Raw genomic sequence first — 27,667 nt, forward strand, 5'->3', positions numbered from 1 at the left:
TCGTGCATTTCATCAGACCTTTTAATTCAAAAGCAGTCAGGAGTCCACTTCACTTCACTTCACTTGTTGAAAAGGGCTCAATGAGGATCTTGAATGTCTCAATCCCACCTGAAATCTACATGCATTTGAAATTATCCATATAAAATATCAACCATTTTATTTGAACACTGAAGGTAAAGTCAGTAAGTGTAGCTCTTACAATCCATTAAACAGCAATAATTCATTAAAACTGTACAATTTATTGTGCTTTTCATCAAAGTCCTTTAGATTTTATTAATTTATATCATATATGAAACTACTGTATTTAAGATCTCAGTTAAGTGTCATACAGCATTATAATTCAGTGAATTTCAGTATTAGCATTTACAAAATAAGATCAGAGAAAGCTTTGAATAAATAGTTTACAATCCATTAAATACAGTTCAAGTTATACAGAGAAAAATCAAACTTTGTGCATTTTATAATCAAAGTTATTGTACTCTTTTAAAAAAAGCTTGTTTCAGTTTTTTTTCTCTAAAAGTAAAAATGCATTGCAATGTATTCAAGTGAAGCCTGAGATTTGAAGCTCAATTCACATAACATCACTGTGTGGTCAGTGGTTTTTCTGAAGCATTCAATAAGCCATTAGCCTGAACTGCAGCTGACCCATCTAATCCGCCATTGCCTACGTAACAGGTAGATGAGCATTGCTGGTCATTAAGCAAGAAAATTGTATTGGGTTCACATAGCATTCAAGAGAGTGGACAGCTTGCTAAATGTTCACTGCTTGCTTCATTCTGTTTGGAAACAGGGAAGATGCACAACAAAAAATCCCGAGCACTCAATCTGGCCACAACATATTTGAACCATATCTCTAAAAATTGAGATAATCTTTTATTTCATTATCTGGCAGCACATATTGCTTGCTGCAACATTATTAAGAGTCTAAACAATGACCATGAAACTGTTGCTGATTGTCAGAAAAACCCATCTTGTTCACTAATATTCTTTAGGGAAAGAGAAACTACTGTCATTACCTGGAAGGCCTACATGTGACTGCAAACCCACAGAAATAAGGTTGACTTATTTGCCCTCTGGGCAATTAGGGATGGCCAATAAATGCTGGCCTAGTCACCAATGCCTATATCCTTTAAATGAGAATAAATATAAAAATATTTTTCAAAAGCCCTTGCTACTATGAAGGTCTTTCAATGGGAATTAGAAAATTTGCAATAGACTGTAGTCAGAGAGAACAACTATGCTTGGTAGATAACTCCTGGGTGACATTGGCAAGTATTCCATCCAAGTTATAACAGAAAGCAGTACACATCCCAGTGGATAGCCAACTCAGAAAAGGGACAGAATTGATTCATTCACACACATCAAAATCCTCTGATACTTTTTACAATAAGGTCGGTTAAGTGTGTTTGTCACAAACCTTTCTAGTCTGTTGTTAACATACAGTTTCTTTTAGTGATATTTGGAATGAGCATTTAGTCAATTAGACTCTGACTGCAGTATTATCGAATTTGGGATCGAGAACTCTGTGTAACTTCAAGCCTTTTACTCTGTAGCAAACAATTATGGCAAAGCCGACATGTTTTTGATCTCTCCAAGTTGGAAGAAATTAAGGTGACATACCTTTTCATTGCAGAAGGGTACTAGAGTGATGGAAAAGGATACAGCACAGGCTTACTGGGTTCATACCAGCAGTGAGAAGCCATTAAGCAGCAAACCTTGGAAACCTGGTACCTTTCACAGTGGGAGAAGGGTGGTGGTCAATGGAAGGTTTTACAGCTTACCAAAATATTGTTAAGAGGCTCAAGAGTGGGAACAGTTCCATTGCTGGCAAACTAGTGGCACCACTTGAGGATTATCACCAAAAGTTAACAGAATGGGGCAATCAGAATATAGAATGTTTTTTCTCTATTAAACCAGAAGACTCACCCTTGGGGGAATCAAGTCAATCAACATGATAGACTGGAGGTACATCTCCCATTTCAGTTATAATATCTCTACTGGTCAATACAGAGAAACTTAAAAAGATAACAGCAGCAAAATTAATGGTTCAAAGGAGGACTGTTTTGGAGAATTATTTTTCAGAAAACTCAACTTCTATGCAAAGAAAACAGGTGATAGCTTACCAAGAAGATCACAAGCAAGGTCTTCCTCTTCCCTCGTCCCGCTATGGAGGGGAACTTGGGAAAAGCTTTCAAATAAAACCTTCCAACACCAATAATAAGAGCATATTTGAGTAAATTCAATTAGCCAGCACACACAGAAACTAAACTACTAATGAGGCCAAGACAAAGAAGTTTGAGAAAGAAGTTCAAAATGTTGGTTAAACGTTTGGAAATACAGTGAACTGTACTTTGACTTTAGTTTGAAATACAAGCTTGAGTTGTTCCCAAAACACAGATAAACTGTAGTATGGCAGATATTCAACTTGAACTCAGTCTGGAAAATGTTTAACAGGGAATAACAAAAAGATACAAGATACATTCTTCTGCTCTCAAGAGGATTTACAAAAAAATTTGAAGGTTTTAAGACAATTGGAATGTGAGTGAAAATCAGAGAAAGCACAATCAATTTTAATAAGGTCAGTTTGAAAAGTCAGGAAATTTCAGTTTCTTAAAAACAAAATAAAACCATAACATGAGATTACCTGGTGCCTTGGGCTACTCCTCTTCCTCAGGTAACTTTCTTTTAATTTCACCACACACCTTCCATATTGCTAGGTGTGGGGTTTTGGAATTTAGCGATATCCAGTTGAGATTAAAGACTTTGCCTTTTAGAGATTTGGCCTTGACCAGTCAGACCACGTTACTTTCTGAAACAAAGTGCTCAAGATTGGCAGAATCCTCAACTGACTCCGATCACTTGCATTTCTGATTTAAAAAGGACTGTATAAGACAACCAAGCCTTGACATAATTGTGTCTCAAGTTGTGACTGATAAAGAATTTGGTAGAAATTGCGATTTCAAACACTCAAAACATTTCAACATCAAACGTGCAGCCAAAAGCAAAAATGAATACACAGACTAGTAGTTTCTTGGGAAGCATCAAGTCCTTAAGAAACTAAATACGAACGGGAACTGGTCAGTTTCAATCTGGAATATTTTGAGACATGTAATATCTAACGGAATTTAGTAAGTTATCTTTGAAAACCTGAGATACCTAATTGTAGAACATGAACACATGAAAACTTTTAATGCCTGGAATCAAGAGAGGAATGATTGATTTTGGTTAACAATGTTCTGAAGAAGATAGAAACAGTGAATGTGGTTTGTTTCATCATTATTAGGAATGTTAAGAAATAACGAGAAATATCGGATGCTGGTTACAGTTTAAGGAAAAAAAGCGCGATAGAATCTGTTGAGGCTATGTTGGGGAGGATGGGCAAATACTGGCAGTGACTGCAAAGAGATGTCACTAAACGTCAGCAACGTCTGATAATGTGCACAGTACAATCCAGGAAGACTCATTAAAATCTGTATGTCATACCAAACCTCAACTGAAGGGACCAAAGGAGCAGACACATTCCGTGAAATGGCGGGGAGGGAAAAGAGTAATGTTGTCTGGTCATTACAGATCAATTTGCAAGGTGGGTGGAAGAATCCAAACTTTTGTGTTGCCTGGTGGTAAAGTTTGTTCAGAAATCCATTTATCTGTATTGATGATAAAGGCATGTCTTACTAAAATTAACTAACTTCTAAAATAGAATTTTGGCAGAGTCAGAAAAGCTCTGTGGACCTTTTAAAGTGGCAGGTGGGACATGGGTATGGAAGTCCCTCTCCAATTTCCAAAAGATCCAATTTTTAAACCAGTACAGGAAAGTGAGATTCACACGAACAGGAAACCCAAACTTAGCGGACACATTTCAGCCAAGTGTTGAGCTCAAACAAATCCTAATTTGGCTGCTGCTGGGTCAGACTCACAGCATGGGTGACAAATTGATGTAAAGCAAAAGGTTTTAAGGGAACTTAACATTTGCAAATCTATTGCAGCATGAAGATTTTTAAAAATACCCTAATACTTAATCTTTAAAAAAATAAGCAACCAGCTATAGCTTTGAGAGTTATAAAAGCCCTCTGCTAGACTGTTTTGATCAACAGACAGATTAGAAACAAGTACCAAATCTGTTCATGCACTTTATTGATTTTGCCCCACAAGGGGTTTGAGCCACAGGGAGAGCCATTTTCCCTGAAGCTGAGGGGTGACCGCAGAGGTTTAGAAGATCATGAGAGGCATGGATAGGCAAGGTTTTTTTCCCAAGGATAGGGGAGTCCAAAACTAGAGGAGGTTGGTTTAAGATGAGAGGAGAAAGTTTTAAAAGAGACCTAAGGGGCAACCTTTTCACACAGAGGGTAGTGCGTGTATGGAATGAGCTGCCAGAGGACGTGGTGGAGGCTGGTACAATTACATTTAAAAGGCATTTGGATGAGTATATGAATAAGAAGGGTTTACAGGAATATGGGCCAAATGCTGGCAAATAGGACTAGATTTGAGGGTATTTGATTGGAATGGACGAGTTGAACAAAATAGTGCGTTTTCCTGTTGTACAACTCTTATGATTCTTATGAATATCATGGTGTCTCTGTGTATGCTTGGCTGAGCTTCAAAAGTTAAAATTACATAAACTTGGTTCTGAGTTCATGGTTTAAATTACAGTTTACAGAGTCATTTAATAGATTAGGTAACTTTGATGTGGGTTCTGAGTATACTGTTTCCAAAAGAAATTCAAAGCTTGAGTGGTTTAAAAACTTCAAATAGATTTTATGAGTGGGAGCTCACGAGTGGAGGGCTATGTGCCCGTGTCTATCTGTGCATGAGTTGCTAAGTGGAAGATACGAGGTGGAATGAAGTGTATGATGTGGGTTGATGATTTATCATCAAGGAAATGGGGGTGAGTGAGTGAAAATGGGAGAAGTGCAACCTCAGAACAAAGGTGGACCTTCTAACCAAGCAACTTCGGCACATATCTGGCCTTTTGGGAAATTGCGCTTTGCTTCTCGGGGCCCTAACCCTATCCCAAGCTCACTCCCCTGGATTTGGGGAATTTTTTAAATCAAGAAAGCTCTGTAAAGAATTTCCTGGTTCAAGCTACTTGTTTCAGTAGTGAATATATAGCTCGATGTTTCTACAGGGTCAGCTTGTCAGTGAGTTATTATCAGAAAATAACTGAAGAGCTAGGATGATGCAATAATTGAGAATCAATCTAACTAACTGCTTACAGAAAATAAAAAAAGTTTGTAACAGATGAATTTCGTCTGAAAAATCAAAATGCTATACTGTTTCCTCTGAATTTGTGTCACTTTCAATCAAGTATAAAATAGGAAAGAACAAGCAACATTGGATTAGGAGCAAATGTATTCTGGAAATTTTATAAACTGCATCAAGGTACTAATACATGAGCTGGAGCTGCATGAAATATTTTACATGAATGGTCAAGAATGCCCTCCCTGACTGATGCACTTTTAAACAAAAAAAAATTACCGGATTCAAAGATCCAGATCCAGAATGCTCAGACTCAGACACAACAAACTAACATCTCCTTCTATTCAAATTTGCTTAATTAGCAAATGATGCAATGCCTTTGCTCAACAACCTGGTCCTAGCCAGATTTCTTTTTGTTGTTCATGTATTTGAATATGGATGAAGTACAGTGCAGCGGTTTTGAAAATGGCTTTTAACTCTGCCTGTAATCGTCACTAATTAATCCAATGATAGCCTCTTGGATGCTTTGGTTGAGGAGGTGGGGGGTGTGGGGGAAATGACTTTTCTGGTAATATCTTTGTTCTCTTGAAGAACCAAGTAATAAGATTATCACTCAAGAATTAATACTGAAACAACTAGTATTGCAACTGGGATGTAACACGAAATATAGGGAAAAGACAACTGGTCCAGCTGAAACCCATGCCCAAAGTCTGCATATGGGGAAGCAGGGATGGACAAGGATCATCTGTACAACATGTGAGAGCACTAAAAGCTGTCCCAAATGCAATAAACAAACAGAGCACAAGAAGTCATCAGGTCGCAGCTTCCATTATGAGTGTTACCATAATCACTGTGGGACATCCTATTTCCTTGACAACTACCTGTTCAGCTCTGCTACCAGAGAAACTTCCCCTTATAAAGAAACCCAACTTGCTGAACCTAACAGTAACTTTTGAACAGAATGGCAAGACTTGCAGTAAATGGGCTTACAAATATAATTTTCAATGGGATATGCTTTCAAAATTCAGAAACTGAGCAGTAGGCAGTGATTCTGCTGGGTTGCTGAATGTCTTGAATGTGACCATGCTAATGGCATGTTCCACAACTTGCTTTCAGTATTTAACATTTCTTCACGCCAAAATTCATTTATTCGTCTCTCAAAAGCCAGAAAACAGTTGCGATTACCTGAATACAAAGATTTAAAAGGGATCTGAGGGGCAACCTTTTCACACAGAGGGTGTGCGTGTATAGAATGAGCAGTCAAAGGAAGCTAGTACAATGAAAACATTTGAAAGGCAACAGCATGGGTATATGAATAGGAAGGATTTAGTGTTGGCAAGTCGGACTAGATTAGTTTAGGATATCTGGTCGGTATGGAGAAGTTGGGCCGAAGGGTCTGTTTCCATGCTGTTTGACTATGACTGTAAATAGCTGCAGATACTGGAAATCTGAAACAAAAGCAGAGATTTAAAATTTTGAATCCAATTATCCAATCATCAGAACTGAAAAGTGATATATATGTTGATGATGGGACTTGGGAGGGATGTTGTGGTGGTGATGATGGTTGAGCAAATAAAAGGGGAGTGAATAAAGAGACAGTGCCTGGATCTGTTCTGTATTGGTTGTCCCCAACACAAAAAGACCATTTTCATCTGTTCACATTTCCCATCACCATCCAGTCAGCATTTATCTTCATCCCAGCTTACCATGAGCAATCCTGTTTGCCTCTCCTCTTCTTTCCCCTCTCTCTAGGCACCACCTCAAATATTCAACTCTCTCCTCTATACCACCACAAACTCCAACACTCCCCTCATTAGCACAAGTATTATTTTCCAGCTGCTGAACAGTTGCTTAATCCAAAACATTAACTTTGAGTTTTTTCTCTCTACAGATGCTGCCAGACATGCTGAGTTTCTTCAGTACTTCGTTTCTGTTTCAGACCTCCAGCATTGGCTGTTGGTTGATTTATAATATGATTATACATTCTTGCACAGTATCTGCCCCTTATCCCTAAGTCACTCAACAGCAGGGACAAGTGCGACCCCCTCAGACTGTTAGTTTATGTTCATGGTTACCCTATAGCCAGTCACAGCACTGGGGAAAGGTGAACAGCAACAATAATATGGAACCCTAAGTGTGGCAATGGAAGAATGGGTCATAGGGTCATAGAGATGTACAGCATGGAAACAGATCCTTCAGTCCAACTTGTCCATGCCAACCAGATATCCCAACCTAATCTCGTCCCACTCACTAGCATCCGGCCCATATCCCTACAAACTCTTCCAGATATACCCAACTAGATGCCTTTTAAATGTTGCAATTGTACTAGTCTCCACCATTTCCTCTGAACCAAATTCAGCTAAAGGTTTGGTAGCAACAAAAAGATAACACTTATGAAAAAGGTAGCATCACACCAAGCTGACACTCTTCAAAACCATATGGAGCGCTTGGTTCACAAAGTTCTCCCAACATGGGACTTCCTCGCCTGATATCTGGATTTGTTGTGGATTAATTGACAAGAGATTGACTGCTACAATCAGTGGGAGGAGGGTGTTCTTTGAACTTTTAACTTCCTTAGTGTATTGGCTTGGTCTGTTTCTCATGTGGCGTGAGGAAGAAGAGAGAATAAAAAGGTGGGTGCCAATCAAACTCCCATTGCTAAACCACACAATATTATGCCAGAATATCATTGCCTGTAATCAGCAAGTAAACGTAGATGCTGAGTTGGAAATGTATTAAGTTACTTTGGGAGAATGTATGCCAGGTTTTTGATTTAAAGGGGAGGGGAGGGAGGAAAGATTCTAGATTCATTTTCCTCCCAATGTGATCAGATTGAGACGTAACCAACAATTCTGAAGAAAACAGGTCAGAAAATTCTCCTGCCAACTGGCATATTTGCTTCAAACACAGCCAAATATTTGAGGAGAGAGTTAGGTAATAGTTAGAAATTAAAATCCTCTAATAGATGAGGACTTCTGGATGTACTGACCATATTGCACAAAAAATACAAGTCATTTTCTCGTAATACCCTGTAACAAAGTCTTTAATTTTCACTGTCACTACAGCCATTGGTCTCCCACTGAAATTATTTTATTCTGTAGATGCTGGATTCCTGCAGCGATTTCCATTACAGTCAAAATTGATCATTGCTTTGCTGTATTACAAAATCAATTTCTGCTAGATTCTTGGGTTTTTCTGAGGCCAAAGCCCATATTCTGTCAAGCACTTTACTCATTTGATGGGAGCCTGCCAAGGTGGTAATTTTTACATGTTTTATCGACCACATTGCTGGTTGTGCCTTCTTGCTGGCTTTGTTGCAAACAGGGGCAGTGATTTTCAACCAAAGAGGAAAGAACATGAGACATCCATTGATCCACGGGGATCACAATAGCAAACAGTGTTCGATGGCAATGCAAAGAGAATTTCGAATGGTGTTTCTGAATACCACTTCAGACCAGTTGGGATGGGTCCTGAGAAAGAAAAAGCCTCCTGCAGTGTTGTTTGTGGCTGTGATCTGTGAAAAATACCAACGTCACACAGTAGCCAATAAGACCACCAGTATCCATGCAGACTGGGAAGATAGATTCAAAACCCCTGAGAGTTTGTGCTGGCTCCGACGTGGATGTGGATCTCTGAGTCAGACCCTGAGGACTCATTTTCTGGTAAATGTAAACTTTAATGTGATGGAAGGGCAGATTGGGGAGGACCAACAAACAGAGCATGAGGCCGTATTTTAAGGGTGAATCTTCTAAAAATAACAAATACAAATGTGAGGGTGTGAATAACATAGATGTTGGTGAAGAAACAACAGAGATGGTTTATAGAACCAACATACAACCATACAGATGTGAGGGAGGTTGTAATCCAATACCCCCTTGATGGGTTATTTCATTTGCAATGTGAGTCACTCTTCATCACAATCTTGTGAAAAAACATCAGATTAAGAATATTAGAACTCTATGTGCTTCTTGCAGAAAAAGTGGTGAAGACCACACAAAGCATGTCATTCCACCAAATGTGATGGCAAAAGTTCAGTTGTACAGAATGCCCTACAGATGCTCTGGTACTTAAGTTTACATACAAGATTGGCCTTGGTGACATGAATGTCAAAGACACTCCCAAATACATAGCCAGGAGCACTTAGAGCCAGCCAAAACCGAATCTAAACTTGGGAGAAGAGGTTACGTGCGGATGAAGGAGATCATCCAACTACTCTAGTTAGAGCGACAATTTGTGGGATGGAAATTTATCAATAAGATCTCAGGCATCCTTACTAGAAAAGCACAGATAAAAGCAGGCTGGTAAAGAAACCCTACATGACAGCCCAAACACAACAGTTTGACAAAACTTGGAATGTTATTTTGGAAATGGATCTATATGAGGTTACCATGATCCAGAAAGGGTAGGCCCAAGCTCAGGAAAGTCCACCAGCCAGTATCTTCAAGTGTCAGGACGGAATAAAGGCCAAACTTCTCAGGCTGAGGAACTGCTGAGTAAAAGAGGTGACCTTGAGGTCAGAGTGCTGGGACAAGGGTTTGTAGACTGCATCTCTAACCTGTTATTTATTGGACACGACTTGAACAGAATGGTTAAAGAATCATGATTTAAAAAGATTGAAGAGTGGAGGGAAGGAAGTCAAGAAATGATGATGGACTAAGAAATTAGCAAAATTCAGAGAAACTCAAACACTCTATATAAAAAAAGACTCCAGTTAACCCGTCAAAGTATGGGGACTCCAGCCATTTCTTTGTCACTCTCTCAAAATAGGAGCTTGAAACCAATCTTTACACTGAGGTTGTCAGTGCCAAATAATAAGGCAAGTATCAATTGATTTTTAAAATATTCAAGGCAGAGAGTGAGGAGGGTGAATTAGTGCACTCCTTAAATGAGGAAGAAGTCAACATGAAATTGGAGGATTCCAAGACATTCACTTGGAAGATGCTACAAGCTTGCCTTGTCTTTACTCATGCTTGAGATCATGCACAATTCCAGACCCTGAAAATGATAAATGATCTTGATCCCTAAATCTGAAGATCAGGAATGTCTTAAAAATATTGACAATTTGAGCCCCATTCTGCTTTGTTTATTTACAAAAATCTTGAAGAAGCTTAGTGCTGTCATTCAAATACAGCCTTGACAGAAAGAGTTTCTGGCAATGGCTCTAGTTTCAAATGAGAACATAGCAATCCTAGACATCATCCAGGGAGCACAAAGAAATAGGAGGAACCTCACAATTGTCTTTATCAATTTGGCAAAGGCATCTGACAAAATAGTTCATCAATGTTTAAAATGGATGAATCTATCTAAACCATTTATACAGTTAGCCAATGATCTTTATACTAATAATTCAACTGGAATCACTTGAAAACTAATCTGATTAAAATTAAGAGAATAAAACAAGACACTCACTCTCATGCATTGTTCTAGCTTTGAACGTGCTATTACGTATCCTGGAAGAAGCTAGGTCAGGAGCGACATGAGGAAAGAATAAATTGCTCTGCCCTAATTTTTTCAGGTGGCATTGCCCTGCTAAGCAATTCACATACCAGGATGTGTAAAAACTTTGAAATTATCTAAGACTTCTGAGAGCATACTGGGTTAACTATCAACATCCATTTTGTTCACAAAGGTAAGACTTTTCCACATAACTTTGAAGGTGGCTGGAATTTGAACCATGAGAAAAATCAAGTTTATCCCCTTGGACGGTTTGGAGAAATTTCTTAACGCATGTATTTATCTGTGGAAGGGTGTTGCAGAAAGTGATTTGGAAAGGTTGAAAACTGGGTCACCAATTTAGAATTGGTTGCTCTCTGCCCAAATTAAAGAAACAGAGCTTCAGAGAACATGTTGTCCCCAGATCATATGACAACCTTATTCTCACAGAAGCTTCTCAGAATATCTTACATAATCTTGACTTAGTTATCTTACTACTAAGTAATTTCTCCACCTTCCACCTTAAATAACAGATGGTGGTTTATATGCCTGCAATAGGGAGAGAGGATTTGGTTTCCTGAAGCTAGAAGTACAAATCCCAATTGCTATTAAATGGAAGAGGGAATCACTTGAGGCTTCTTGAGATCTGGTAACAAGGGCTTCTTTCCAGTGTTTGTAAAAGATAACTTGCACATCGTTATGAATTTAAGGGAGCTCAAGATCCTGAAAAACGTTGAGATCCTTACCCTTAAACAGAACACCAGTCCCCCAAGAGTGATTGCCAAACTCCTAGATCAACCTGATCAGTTAACATATGATTGGTCGGAGCATAAATTACGGTAGTGGAGGCATTGAACCATAGAATAGAATCATAGAATCCTTAGTGTGGAAACAGGCTTACTGAGTCCACACCTACCCTCCAAACAGCATCCCACTCAGACCCACCCCACTACCCTATAACCCTGCATTTCCCATGGCTCTTCCACTTAGATAGCACATCGCTGGACACTATGGGCAATTTAGCATGGTCAATCTACCTAACCTGCACATCTCTGGACATTGGGAGATGGCTAAATGAATTAAATTAAAAAGCTAAGGGACAGGGATAAATTATTTTAAAAATGATCCAGTCTCAAGCTCTTAGATGCGACCAGCACACAAAATCAAATCATTGAGACTGATCAATGGATTGATGTTAAGCTGTAATTTGTACCCAAGAAAGATTACATTATCACAAGGCAGCCGACATGCCCGGGAAGAGTGCAGGAGATGAGGCACCAAGTTAGAAACATGAGCACACATTTCACGTCTTTGCCCATTTGTCAAGTATGCATGGATTAAGAGGCACAATAAAATTGTTGCCAAATTACAACACAGTATATAGGGGAATATAGTTGGACAACTTAAGGACAAAAAAGGCCACCTCTGCAAACTGGATTTTATTTTAATGAAGAAACAACAGATTGCAGTGGTCAATGTGATAGTGACTTCTGAGAATGACAGTAAATATTTGGAGTCAAGAGTATGGTGCTGGAAAAGTACAGCAGGTCAGGCAACATCTGAAGAGCAGGAAAATCTATGTTTGACCCTCATTCCTGATGAAGGGCTTTTGCTCCTCACATGCTGCCTGACCTGCTATGCTTTTCCAGTACCACACTCTCAACTCTAATCTCCAGCTTCTGCAGTCCTCACTTGTGCCTAATAAATATTTGGAAACAGCAGAATAGGTGTTGAAATACTGCAACTTAAAATCGAGAAATCAAGGAACTTACAGGAGGAGTGTAATCCTCATGTTTTGTTTTCATAAGTAGAATACCAGTGAATCCTTACAGTGTTGAAACAGGCCATTTTGGCCTAACAAGTCCACACCAACCCTCCAAAGAGTATCCCACCCAGATCCTATCCCTATAACTCTATCATAAGAGGGAGAGGAAAATGGCTTGAACAGAACAACAGTTTTCTGGAATTTGTAGGGATTAAATAGTTCAAGTTGTCTGCACAAGATCTCTTGCTTGATCATAGACATGATGCTGGAGATTCCTCAGATCTTCAATGACAGGCGAGATAGTAAATCTTCATTTTCATTGCTAAATCTTTAGCAGAGAGCTTTAACTTGTAAAAGTAGAGAACCTATATATAAATAATGGGTGGTTATGGTGGAATTATATTTTGTATAAACATAGAACACAGTTGTTCAGCATTTAATTGGTGAAGGGTTTTATTTTACAACATATAAAATATCTTTTATGGTATTTTAATCAAACTGGCTTCCATCCAGTCTTCGTTTCCGACTGATGGGTTATCCTTTTGCTTGGTGAGGTAGTTCCCCTAGCCCCTGCTATGTCCATAATCCTGTTCTTTCGAGCATCAGTAGTTTTCCCACTGGCGATACTTGATGGACAATGACAAAATCTGGACCAGATAGTTATCGGAGAATCCTTCAAATAGTTAGGAGTTAAGGAGCTTGATTTGTTGTTTATTATGTGGAACAGAATTGAGTGAACACCCAGATTATGGACACCTGAATTACTTACTAGGCAAAGGCACTGGCTAGTGTACTCCTGAGACAAGAGGCAGGAATTCCAGGGATTATATACTAACATAGCTGTAGGAGCTACTGTAGGGACACAACAATTGTTCTCTCACTCTAGAGCTTGGGGCGAGGAGGAGTGAACAGTTGGCATATCTTTACAAAGGAAGAGTGAATACTTGGTTGAGAGTTACTGAAACAACCACCATAGACTGTACCTGGTTGAGAAAAAAAAAGCACTTTCAGGGAGAAATGTGAAGCTTACTCTGGGTATTTGAGGAAGGAATTTGAACGTCAGCATGTTCTCATGTGGTCACCACAGATTTGATTATTAAGTTTATCAGCTGTTTGGTTCAGCTCAATATGTGTCTCATAAATAGTCTTGTCACCTTAAAGAAAAAATATATTTGGGAAGAAGTCAGCCCAAGGCTTCCCATAACAGCCACACCACCTTATTTAGGTACAATTTCAAAAACTCTTAAACACACTGGAATGCTTCTCTCCTTTTCTAAATGTGCATGCAGCAGTATTGAACAAATTATCCAAGATTCAGATGCCCTCTGATCCCTCCATATTAGGTGTCATTTTGCCTAATATTAACCACAACAGCACAGCTGGGATTAAGAAATTTGCAGTGTGGACACCTGTTCGTCACCATGCCACCCCAATGTACCACATCAATACATTGGAGGTAACATCGTCACTTGCTCCTCAACAATAAGAGATCTAAATGGACTGTAAAAACATAAGATAAATGTCAAAAGAAAATTGTGCAAATCTTTTGTCACAATGTACAAAGCGGGTGAGGTCTGCTCAAAACAATTTTAACAGTAGCGTTGATGTTGCATGACTGACAATGGCTGACTTTGATTAATCAATACATCAGAATTTCAAAAGAACTTTTCCATCTCCAACAAATATCTGAAAAATTTCTTTTTCTGATCAGATGAACTTTAGCCAACATTTAAACCATAAGGAGTGTATGGCACAGGAACAGAAGGTCATCAAGTATTGCAAACCCTTCAGACAGCGCTCCTCTGCCAACCCTCACCAACCCTGCTGTGCCTTCCTTCAGTTTAGGATAGTTTTATAATTTCAATACAAATTTGTGGAAGACCATACTACAGTGGAACAACAATAGAAGCTCAGCGCTTCCTTTTAGCAGCTCATTATCAAAATGCATTTAAAAAGGTCAGTACAAAAATTTCTACTTCGAGTTGCAGCTTCTCTCAGAACTACCTCTAAGGAAAGCTTATCCAAATTTCCATTCTAAACTAAAAATAAACAATGCCAAAATAAACATCCCGCTGCTGGCATCCAGCATCAGTTGCAACCTTATTGAGCTAGTTCATACATGCCAGAACCAGGCAGTTCACTCAGCGTTATCAGATGCTTGGTTTGTCACTGTAGAAGGGTGTCACATGGAATATGTAGCAGTGTGTGCAGACCCGGACTGGTTTCATCTGGCCGTATCGAGGTAAGGGAGCAGAATGAGAAGAGCAACGTGAGCAGAAGATCTGTTAAATGAAAAGGCATTTAAACTTTGTGTAGGAAAAGGAAATTGGTTAACAGTCAAGTTTTGGAGACTCCCATAACAATTTTGACTTGAAACAGACATATATGAATGGCTCACATAGAATTTACAGTGCAGAATCAAGCAGTTCATTCTAAGTGATCTATAGCAACTTGTCAGCAGAAAGCAGGAACAATGTATAGATTTGGATGATTATCCATTTACCAACATTGATATTCCATGAGTCATCCATACTCCACCCAGCACATTCTTGTCGTCTCTGCTAAAATATTAACTATTTCTCTTTGATTAGCTCAGAACTGTCAAAATCATTTGACCCATGATAGATCAGATTAACTTTCTCAAAATTGAAATTAAACTTAAGTGCTTGTAGTTATCTGTTATATCATCCTTTTGCAATCTCCTAATCCAAAAAGATACAATTCTATAAACCTTATGATGAACGCACTGCAATTTCTTGATCTGTTCCCTTTAGCATGCTGGTGTGGAAACTAGCAGCTCCTATGGATTTGCCTAGTTTACCAGATTATTTTCTGTATTGTCATTTGATTTTAATGTTTGAAGTTGACTAAATTCATCACGCCATATTTAAAATGTTTAGTTAGTTAGAGTAGTTAGACTCCCTACTTCTATAATGTCTAAACTACACAATCTCTTCACTCTTTGATTTATAACTAATAATTTTAATGCAGATGTCAATTGTAAGGCTGTATTTATGGCCAAATTCGATTACTTTGAGGACGTCAAGAACCAACCAGAGAGAGACTGGAGTCAAATGGAGACTAGACAGGACAGCATTGCTGGAAACCTTGCTTGAAGGGCACCAGTTGAGCTTTTACAACAATTGAGAATCGCTAATGGTCTAATGTCTGGTGATTAGCCCAGAATTTACCAGATTGATAGAATTCAATAAAACCGTATATTACAATTAAAATTTAACTCAAGACCTCTGAGTTGCAAGTCAAGTATCATAGTCTACAGTACTCTTGTGTTTTGTAATTTGTTGACACAAAGGTAGATAGGGAAATTAGTTGAAGAGGACAGAAGAGAGTTACAAATTATATTTGACAGATTATGAGAATAGGCAAAGATGTGGCAAGCAGAATATAACGTGCAAAAACTGAAAATGTCTATTTGGGCAGGAGGAATATAAAGGGAGTATACTGTCTAAGTGGTCAGAGATTGCAGAGCTTTGAAATGCAGAGATATCTTGGAGTCCTCATGCATAAGTTACAAAAGGATTGTATGTAGGTACAGCAAGTAATTAGGAAAACTAGCAAAGCATTTTCATTTATCTAGAGGGGATTCAAATACAAAGAGTAAGATTATGCTGCAGCTACAGAGTGCTGGTGAGACTGCATGTGGAGTGCTGTGCTGTGCAGTCACTTTATTTACAGGGGGATATAAATCCATTTGAGGCAGTTCAGTTCAGGTTTATTGGATTAATACCTGGAATGAGAGGGTTGCCTCTGAGAAAAGACTGAACAGGCTGGTCTTGTACCCTCTGGAGTTTTAAGTGTGTAAAAATAACTTGATTGAAGTATATAGAAAGCTAATAGACTTTGACAGGTTGAGGATGTTGACTGTTAGGGGAGATGGTAGAAAAAGGGTTGTGTGTTTTAAAATCCCATTTAAAACAGTGATCAGTCAGATTTGCTTCCTCCATGGGTCATGTCTCTTTTAAACTCTCCATGAAAAGGTGGGTGGAGTCCAGTCCTTGAATATTGTTAAGATAAAAGTAAGAGTCTTGTTAAACAATGAGGTGAAAGGATATCAGGGGAAGGTGGGAATGTAGATGTGAGGTTACAGTTATATCAGCCGTTATCATACTGAATAGAGCAGCTCTAGAGACTGAATGGCTCTCCTGTTGCTGATTCATACGTTCTTCAGTCATGACACAAAGTTAACATCTTAATCTCAACTCCAATCAGCACACCAGCCAGGGAGAAAAACTCAAACATAAGTCAAGTGAAACTGGTTGTTTTTTTTTTATGAATTCCATAACAAAGGCACATGATTGATTTTGAGGCTGGAAACCCATTTTGTTCAAAATTCTCCATCAAGCCCAGTGCTTGACCAATTACCTTTCCACAGCTTCTGCAATGATGCTTCCTTCGAATCACAGTGAATGGTGCCTTGCATGCAGTACAGTAACTGCAGACTTCATCTGGTACCCATTCCGGAGGATCTGTCAGAAACAGGAAAAAAGACTCCATCAGTAACAGGAAATCATGCAGAAAATCATTTCACCAAAGTCTGTAATTTCTACCACCCCATCCCATTCATAATACTATTTAAATGATTTTTAAAAATATATAAATATGGCACATTTGCATTTCACACTATTTTAGAATTCAGAAATAGATGTTTCCCCTGGAGATTTGGAAACTGAGGGGTGACCACATAGAAGTTTAGAAAAATTGAGGGGCACAGATAGGGTAAATAGACAAAGGCTTTTCCCTGGGGTAGGAGACTCCAGAACTAGAGGGCACAGGTTTAAGGAGAGAGGGGAAAGATATAAAAGGGACCTAAGGGGCAACTTTTTCACGCAGAGGGTATGTGTATATGGAATGAGCTGCCAGAGAAAGTGGAGGCAGCTGGTACAATTACAACATTTAAAAGGCATCTGGATGGGTATATGAATAGAAAGGTGTTAGAGGGATATGGGCTAAGTGCTGGCAGATGCAACTAATTAATTTAGGAGAGCTGGTTGGCATTGACGAGTTGGACCGAAGGGTCTGTTTCCGTGCTGGACATCTCTATGACGAATATAAAAATATCAGGTGAAATATCTCAGTATTCAAAATTTACATGATGGTGCACTCATAATTAGAGGAGGAAAGCACACAGCAAACTTTCATAAAGCTCTGAGTTGATCATAGTGATAGCATTGTGCCCAATTTTGGTTGACACCATTTAGAAAATGTGGAAGAAGGTGCAGAAAAGATTCATCAGAATGGTTCAGCGATGGTGATTCATCTACAAAGGTTAAGTTGGAGAAGCTGGGTTTGTTCTCCTTGGAGCGAAGAAGATTGAGGTGACATTTGATGGAGGTGTACAATATTGTGATAGCTTTAAATCTAAGGTAGACGAGGACAAATTGTTTCTATTAGCTGGTACAAGGACTCAGACACAGATGATATATATTTTTGATGAAGAGATGTCAAGAGAAGTCTATTATTTGGAACATGCGCCCACAATAGTGTTTGAAGTGGGGATTATGAATTATTTTAAAGGAAATTAGATGATCACTTGAGGGACATAAACTGAGATCTTGGGAGATACCATGGGAAATGAAACTGACTGGTTTCCTCAACACAGGCCTGAATAGACTCAGTCAGCAGAATGGCTTCCTTCCTTGCGATAGATGATAATGAGTGTGCGTACTAAATGGACATGTGTGTGAGGGAGGTGAAGAAAAGTTTCAACCGAGCAAGATCCCTCCTGTACTTTCTTTCTCATTTGACAGTCACTTTACTGCCGCTTCCTCAATAGAAACCTGCAAAGTTTGAAAAGAAAACCAGTTATCAAGAACTGGGTCTACTCTTAATGGCACCCGTGACTATCTGTGGTGAGATTATTCTCTTTAAAAAAAAGAAAAACTATGCCCGGTGTACTTGGAATTCCAATACCTCACAACCTCAACTGCACTCATTTCAATTCCTTTTAAGACACTTATTATGTATTCTTCATTTTGAAAAGGTCTTGATCAACACTTGAAGATTTCGATTTGAAATAATTTCAAATGGTAATATTCCAGTTTTCTCAGTGAAAAGAAGAGCTAGCAGTCAAAGGAGCTGCTGAACAGAAGCATTAAACCACAAAAAAAAAATCCACATTCACAAAAACACGTTATTGCATACGTTCTTTGCCAGGAACAGCCTGTGCCGTGCACGTATTTTTCCAGTTACAGTGAACAAAGCCAAATTATTTGAGGACAGCTGCTGCCAAGCATAAAGAAAGTGCTACAGTGGCATATTTTAGATAAAATCTGCAGATCAAAATAAACAAACAGTCTCACAGTACCACAAGTGCACAATTTTAACAAACTAAAGTAGTTTGAAATTAAAATTAACTTTGAGTCCCTGGATAGATTATGGAGTTAGTATAGGTGACCACTGGTTTGAGGCTGGATACAGTCACAAGTAGAACACCAACTTTTTTTTTTGTCCGATGGGAAGGTGGATATCACTGGCAATATACACAGCCATTTCAGCTGACAGTTAATTGTCAACCTAAATCTATGGACCTGGAGTCACAGGCAGGCCAGACCAGGCCGGGAGGGCAGATATTCTTGCCTAAAAACAATATATATATAAAAAAAATCAACCAGGAATATATGTGGCCTACTGACTGGAGAACAACCACTAAATTCAAACTCCACAGGAATCCTTTAAAAGAACTTTAAGACAAAAGCAACTTGTGGACACAAATCAATACATGGCTTTTTAGTTTGGGCAAGTGTCAAAATGAATAATGGTATGTGGATAACAATTTCAGGAGACTTCAGCCAATATTACAAATTGGTAGCTGTCAAGTGAGATACAGCAATACATGAAAATTGTGCACTCAGGAGGAAAATGCACACTTTTGGAAGAGCAGTTACATTTAAGTTTGCCTGAATGATTATTGAGGACACAATGGGAAAAGGACATCCACACAATCAGAATCTCTACGATGTGAAGCAGGCCATTCAGCCCACTGAATCCATACTGATCCTCCGAAGAGCATTCCACCCAGGCCCATCTCCTACCCTATCCCCATAACCTTCATTGCCCATGGTTAATCCGCCTACCCTGCACATCTCTGGACAGTGGGCAATTTAGCATGACCAATCCACCTAACCTGCACATCCCTGGACAGTGAGCAATTTAGCATGGCCAATCCACCTAACCTGCACATCCCTGGACAGTGGGCAATTTAGCATGACCAATCCACCTAACCTGCATATCTTTGGACTGTCGGAGGAAACCAGAGCATTTGGAGGAAACCCACACAGACATGGGGAGAATGTGCAAACAAAGGTGGAATTGAATCCAGGTCCCTGGCACTGTGAGGCAGCAGGGTTAATCAATGAACCACTGTGTCACCCCAAATATTGAGCATATTTGCACAAGTTATAAAAATTATACTGCCCAGATTTATCTGGATAAAAGATTTTATATTTGTCAAACTCTTTACTGAGAGTTCTAAACTGCTTAGAATTCTAGTTATCAAATACTTATTCATTAATTAAAGCAAATGCTGAATCTTTGATATCTTGCTGTAACAGCAAGTTGGCCTCCTGTCTTTTGGCGTGATCCTAATTAAATTTGGGTTAAGTAATTTGAATGTTAATCATTAAAGCAATAAGGTCACAGTAGCGTTTGAAGATTTTGCTGCCTCTATCAAATGAGAGTGTAATAAATAATTGGACTAATTATTTATGCTGGTCATGTTAGTTTAAATGGGTATTGAACTTGTATGTGCAACCAAAGACCGGATGCACAGACCTTACAGCAAGTATAGCAGCCATTTGCCACAATAGCTGGCACAAAGGGAATTGATTACAGGCAGATACAGGATGAGATCCGCTGGATTTGAGCGGAGGAAATAAAGACCTGACTGTTCTGAAGAAGGGTCAGTGGACTCGAAACATGAACTGTTTCTTTTTTCCCCCCACAGATGCTGCCAGACCTCTCTTTCTCCAGTAATTGCTGCTTTTGTGCATCATAGAGACTTGATTCAATCGTACGCAGTTGTGAAAATTTCCCTGCAGGAAGCAATCCTTTCCGTCATGTTTGACATGGAGGTGAACTTTCAACAACACTTTATGCCATCACTAAGACCAGCTATTTCCACCTCTGTAACAGTGCCTGATTCAACTAATTTCACTTCTTCCATTCACCAATAAATTTGTAAGGCTACTAATCTGCCTGAGCATTTGCCCATCCTCATTAAGAAGTTACCTCCAGACTGGACTACTTGAACAGATTGCTGAACAGGCTGGTCAGCCTTAAACATTTTACTCTTTGCAAACCGAGGTTATTTCAAAGTCTGTTGTCTGATCCCCAAGTCACACCAAACGCCAGTCACCCACTATCCATGTTCACTGACTCCATAAGCTCCTGGTTATATGATACTTCAATTTAAAAAATCTTTATATCCCTCCGTGTCTGATCCCTCCTTATCTCTTATTTTCTGTAGCTGTACAAGTTTTCAAAGTATTGTAATTCTGAATTGGGTGCCTTTAGCTGCTTAGATTTTGAGCTCCGAATGCCCTTCCTGCTTCTCTCCTTCATTTTCTTCCTTTAAGGCACGGTCCAAAACCCATCTTTTCGACCAAGCTTTTAATCACTGCACCAAAATATTTCTGTGTATCAAATTTCACTTGATGTTACTTCTGACAAGTGCCTTGGGATGCTTTTTGTTAAATAGTGATAAATACAAATAGTTGTTATTGAAATCTAAAACAAAACAGATAATTTCAAAATTGAAATTAAGTTCGTTAAAAAGGAAATCAATAAGAAGGACCTTACAAAGATCTGAGAAAACCTGCAATGCACAGTCCCAGGAAACCAAACATATAGAATTAATTGGCATCATTCTGGATGGTGCATTTGGCAGGCAGCTCTTTAATAAGTGCCACTTGATCATGATTTAGACCTGGCAATCTTTATTCAGTTGAAGAGCCAAAAAGGAATTGACGCATAGAAGCACATACAAACAGGAAACAACAAGGACCTTAGGAGAGCACTCAAACGAAAAATGATGCACAATTGTAGACATAAAGTAAGCAAGAGATGAGAGGGAAAGAGCATCTTTACAAGAAAAAAAATGAATGCATAAGGAGAACTGCATCAGACAGAGTGCAAACATCAAGAGGCAAAGCACCCCCCTCCCCCCACACACACGATGGTCAAAGGCTAACAGTTTTAGCTTGTCTTTCTACCTTTGAGTTATGTGAGAAAACAACAAAAAAACAAGTGCGCTTGCTTGGATCACCTGCATGGAAATTCTTTAACGTAATTTTTATCAGTTGAGCTGTTTGTCAATTTAAGTACAATCTTCCTCTTTTATTCATTTATCCAAGTACAGGAGATTAAGGACACATCATCAGCTAGGCATAAGAGACACACCACACTCTCAATAATTTCCTCCAGTTCTTGTAACTTTCCAAGAACCTGGCTACAACTACCAACCCAACAACACAATGTACCAGCTAGCTTCTCAAAGCTTGAGAAGCTCAAGTCATCGGCTTACCTGGAGCTACAATTTAAATAAGTGTTCTACCTCTCCATATTCAATGAATGAGTCAGATTGCTGATTAATCATCAAAACAACCTTGAAAAACAGAAAGGATTTGTGGCAGACCGACAAGTTAGATACCTGAGCAGAGATTTGGCTTTTCTACGAATGTCAACTATGAACTTAAATTCCCAAGCAGTTCCTGACTGATTCTGCAAAGGTTTCAGGTTGAAGATGCCCTTCTATAGTAATTTCTGAATTTAGGTTGTTACGACACAGTGGTGAACCCTTCTGCTAATTAAACCAAACACCCAGAAAAGCTCACCTCGCCTCGTAACCTGTTAAAATATGAGTGACAGAATTCCCAAATTCCACTATTTAAAGGAAAAATATAAATTTATTCTTTAACTCTAAAGTGAACATTAAAAACAACTATTTACAAGTCTAAGCCTCCTTTCTCTAAACTGCTTGTTATCTGCCTTCAACTCTTTAACAATATATTGTTCAAAAAAAACGCCCCTATTAAAATTACATCAATTTAATTTTCAAAATCCTACAGCAGCTGTCATCTCCAGTGTCTGCCTTCCTCTGGTTGTAGATCTCCCTGGATCATCTTTGGTCTTTTGTTGCAAAGATGTACCATATGAAAAGGTACCTTTGATAGGCAGTGTTTTGCTTGCAGTTACTCTGACGATGGCAGTTGGTCGTGCTCTCTCTGGCTAACTCTCAAAATGCCTGCTTCTTTATACCCCAAACATCGAATCGTCTCATTGATTCAATGTTTTCAAAACATTAAATTCATATTTGATTGGCTTTGGAGTATCTTGGGGCATAATTTAAACTGATTGGTTAAATTCGAACTATTGTGAAAACACAGCAACCAAAACTCAGGTATTTGCTTCACAGCCAAATGTTACATATTTTCAATTTCCCAGTACACACTGAGACTGCTAGTCAGACATGACAGGTGCCTGCAAGCTCTCAGTGCACAACAGCTTTCACTCTCTCTTAAAGGTACAGCACACCCCTTCAACTCTATAACAATATACAAACTGACATGATATAGAGTCAACAGGTTAATTTGCTTTTATAAACATAATGTTGTGAACAAATGAGCCATTTCTCACAGCCCAGGAAATCCAGGAGTGCTCTTCAGAGAAGCTGAAGAGTTATAATGAAAACAAAGTCAGCTTCACATCTTATCTTAGCCCGCTTGACACACCCTCCTCATTCCTGAAGGGCTTATGCCCGAAACGTCAATTCTCCTTCTCCTTGGATGCTGCCTGACCTGCTGCGCTTTTCCAGTAACACATTTTTAAGCAGCTTCACATCAGCTCTGATGAACACCTAGACTCAAAACGTTAGCTTGCTTTCTCTCCATGGATATGGCCTGACCCCGTGATGTCCAGCATTTTTGGTTTTCAATACAGATTCCAGCACCTGTAATAATTTGCTCCGGCAACAGTAAAATGCCACTGCGTGCTCTGCTGTGAAGTCCTCAGATAAGATGTAATACACAGACACAAACAATACTGCATAGTGTCCCAGCTACAGACTAAATGGCAGGATAATCACTTCAAACTCAGCAAATGAGGTTATCCCTTATTCATGGGGATTTGCAGTGACTAAACAAACAAAAAAAATTGAGGATACAAAGCCAGAAACTATTCTTCGGGTAAAACTGGGCAGTCCAATTAGTTCTCGAATACTTCTTACATAGCTGTTCAAGGTGTCCCATGGAGTGGGGAAGGACCAAGATCAACTTCCTGTGAGGAATCTTCTGAAGCTAAGTGAGCAGAAGTGACTCATCCTGCTCAAGGGAGTTTATACACTTCAAATACTGAATTTTACATAGGGAGTAAACTGAAAAAGGAAATAAATTAGTCAGTCAGTAAAAATGAAAGTTTCAGTAAATATTATGAAGACCTTGGTTCAATGAGATGATTTGCTTTATATGGTCAAAGGTGGAAAATCTGTGCTATTGAATAGTGCCAAGTCAACATAAACCCCTTCCTCAACAACACTTGCAATTTTATTTCAAAACACTGAAAGACATAGTCAAGCAAATGAGATGTACTTCAAAAGAAAATCAATCCACACAACATTTAATGTTTTAAGGCAGCTATTTATCCACTTCCAAATGTTATTACTATATTAAGAAGTGCTCAATACATCACCTTCAAGGTCCTCATCTCTTGCCTTGTCAGCAAGTTCAGAGGCAGACACACTTTCTCGACATAAAGCACAGTCTTCAAGTGCAGGACTTCTCAATGTCTGGTCACCTGAAACAAAGAAGCCGACGGGATTGGAGCAAACTCAGTCAAACTTGTAACTTCAATGAATGGTTTTTATACTTCTATACTCAGTTATAGAACAGGGCTTCACTGTTGCCCTTATTTGGTTAGCTCTTAGCTGGATGGTTGGTTTGCGATATACAGTGATGCCAACAGCATGGATTCAACTCCTGCACTGGCTGAGGTGATCATGAAAGACTCTCCTTTTCAACCTTGCCTCTCACTTGAGGCATGGTGACCCGGAGGTGAAACCATCACCAGTCATCTCTTTCTAGTGAGACAGACCTATGGACTAGTAAGACAATGATGACTTAACCTTCACCATTTTTACCTAGCAACTCAGGTTTTCCTCTTGGTAAGCCTGCAAGCTTTTCACACTGTAGTGTCAGCTGTAGCTCAGTTGAACTCCTGCCTTCAACTCTGAAGGGTCTGAGTTCAGGTCCTACTTCAGGACTTGAGCAGAGACATTCAGACAGACAGTCAAATGCAATTGGAGTGCTGCCCTGTCAGAGATTTCATCTTTCTGGTGAAATGTCAAACTGAGGCCCAGATTTTGATGGATGCAAAAGATACTATTTCAAAAAAAAATCAAGAGCACTCTTCCTAGTGTCTTGTCGAATATTTATTACTCAGACATCACAGAAACAGATTTTCTGGCTATCTCAAAGGAGGCAATGGACAAGTGATATTAATGCTGGACCCAGGTAATGTTATGTAGGCCTGAATTAAAATTCAACTATTGAATTCAATAAATATCTGGAATAAAAGAGTCCAATAAGAGTCTAATCATGAAAACAAGGTCGATTGTCAGAAAGATCTATCTGATTCACTAATGTGCTTTAGGAAAGGAAACTGCCACCTTTACCTGGTCTAGTGTACACGTGATTCCAGACCCACAGCAATGTAGTTGACTCATAACTGTCTTCTGATCAATTAGGGTTGGGCAATAAATGTTGGCCAAGCCAGCGAAGCTCACATCCCATGAATGAATTTAAAAAAAAAGTTCTTCCATGCTTCCAATATCCCAAAAATGACGACACGTAAGAATCAGCTCATTGTGTTTGAAGTGCTTTAGCACATTCCCCAGTCACAACAGAAATATAGCAATTCCTATTTCTTCTTTTTGGTAAAAGAAACTTTATGCAATTAATCACCATCACACTTTTTTGCTTGTAGTTACCTATTTAATTATAGTTTGTGTTTATAGATCAGAAAGAGCCAATAAGAGCACTCTCCACTTTTTTTTTCTTGCAATTGCTGTCTATTACCATTGCACTCTGTTACCTGGATCACATGTGGGAAACTAGATGAAGTTCAAGAATAAAAACTTCTAGGCAATCTCCTTACAGTGACTGAAGTAACTCAAGAATGGGCATTCAGCAATGGTGAAGTCTTTTACCACCGAGATTTGCAGAAAAAATGAACGCCATTGTACAGTGCTCAAACTTTCCTCAGCATCCTCTGGGCCATTGGAAAAAAGAGGTTTCTCACATTGCAACACCCTAAAATACAACAAAATTTCTTTTTTACTGCGGGAATTCAAATCATTATTAGTGTTCTCTCTCACATGGACTCCGCTGACTTAATGAACCTAGCCACACAAATGGGTTTTTTTCAGACTGAAACCATAGGACGTTTACAATAATCCACCATCTGCTGTTGGAGTGCTCGACCCCAATCACTTATGACTCTAACAGAAACCTTTGTGCAGATTAGAGAAGATATTTTAATTGAAATTTAAAATTTGTTTTGGGATACAGATTGCTTACAATCCAAAAATAAAGTCGATTAGAGATTTAAAAAATCTCTCCCTATAATAGTCACTAATGGATTACAAAGAAAATAGATTTAATAACATACTATGCAGGTAAACATCTGAACTGACGAACATTTTGCGGTTCAATAAGCTCCTATGCACAGAAGAGATGAGTTAATGTTACAGTCATAAATCTGTTCCCAAAGTTAGCTGATTACCTTTTTTCTCTGTCCTGCTGCCCTCATATTGTAACTTAGTTGCCATGACTTCAAATAGGGTTTTAAGAATGCTTCGCAGGTCACTTGCATAGTTAGTCTGTAGTTGATCCGCAACACCTATAATGTTGACAGAGAGATTTTGTTTTTAAAATCTAAGCATACATAATTTTCTACTCATGGACTTGTAAACGATGAAGTCACTGGATCTGGTTGTGATGATGACAAAGACACCGCAAGGGGTTATAGATAAGTAGTGATTAAAATCTGGCTGATGGACATTAATGTTGAATTGTAAGGTCATGCATTTTGGCAGGAAGATTCAAAAGGCAGATTAGTATTTCAATAGAAAGAGACTCCAGAACAGCGCAGCATAGAGGGATCTGGGTGGCTTCTGCATAAAATGTAACAAATGTTAGCAATGCAGGTACAGCAAATAATTAAGGCGGCAAATAGAACTTTTTTCTTCATTACTCAGGGCTTTTAAAAACAGGGAAGTCTTGTCAGAGTTCTACATGTGATTTAGTCCCATTTTTTCAAAATGATATCAATGGAGGCACTTCAAAAGAGATTAGATTAGTTGGAGTACAAGGATGAAGGGGTTAACTTATCAAGAATGGCTAAACAGGAATTAGAATTTAGAAGAACAAGGGGGTGATCTGATTAAAACATTGATGATTCTGAGGGGGCTTGACAGGTTGTGTGTTGAGTAAACATTTCCATTAGCTGGGAAGGTTTGAATTAGGGAGATATAGGCATAGAATAAGAGTATACTCATTTAAAAATCAGAAGTCACACAACAGCAGGTTATAGTCCGACAGGTTTATTTGAAATCACAAGCTTTCAGAGCGCAGTCCCTTCGTCAGGTGACTTCACCAAACTTGACTAATGAGTTAAAAATCACACAACACCAGGTTATAGCCCAACAGGTTTAATTGGAAGCACTAGCTTTCGGAGCGCTGCTCCTTCATCAGGTGGTTGTGGCGTACACAATTGTAAGACACAGAATTTATAGCAAAAGTTTAGATTGCGATGTAACTGAAATTATGCATTCAAAAATACCTTGATTATTTGTTAAGTCTCTCATCTGTTAGGATGACAATGTTAGTGTCACTTCTTTCATAGATAAATCACAAAACCTTTCTTAAAAGTTACGTTCTCAGGTTAACTTTAACAATTGGTGTCAGCCCAGATAATACGTTAAAGGTGTTAAGCCCCCTGTGCACTGTTGTCTGTGCCATAATGTTTAACTGATTCTAATCTAAAAAATGAGTTAACAGTCTTACGTGGATTCATGCAGTTTTTGAGCAAAGTACAATTAAGTCTGCAAGTACAAATTCAACCCACAAACGTGTATGTGTGTGTGTGTATGCCTGGGGTGAGGGTACCCAAAATGAGGGGGGCCTCAACCGGGACCCTGTGTTCATGTCACACAAAGGTGACCACCATTGCACTATACACACACACACACACACACTCACA

General features: G+C 38.9%; 1 protein-coding gene across 3 annotated transcripts in view; it reads right to left on the reverse strand.

The window, feature by feature from the left end:
* Positions 1-219: 219 nt before the first annotated feature.
* LOC140494518 (lateral signaling target protein 2 homolog) overlaps positions 220-27,667 on the reverse strand; it is a 225,080-nt gene continuing 197,632 nt past the window's right edge. For all 3 annotated transcript variants that reach the window (XM_072593784.1, XM_072593802.1, XM_072593793.1), the window contains 4 exons: positions 26,189-26,305; positions 24,098-24,202; positions 16,778-16,881; positions 220-14,676 (listed from right to left, as the gene is read on the reverse strand). In XM_072593784.1, coding sequence (XP_072449885.1) covers positions 14,545-14,676; positions 16,778-16,881; positions 24,098-24,202; positions 26,189-26,305 — 458 coding nt within the window. In that variant the 3' untranslated portion in view covers positions 220-14,544. The remainder of the gene's footprint in view (positions 14,677-16,777; positions 16,882-24,097; positions 24,203-26,188; positions 26,306-27,667) is intronic.

The sequence above is a fragment of the Chiloscyllium punctatum genome, chromosome 2, assembly GCF_047496795.1.
Source record: "Chiloscyllium punctatum isolate Juve2018m chromosome 2, sChiPun1.3, whole genome shotgun sequence".
Taxonomy (NCBI): Eukaryota; Metazoa; Chordata; class Chondrichthyes; order Orectolobiformes; family Hemiscylliidae; genus Chiloscyllium; species Chiloscyllium punctatum.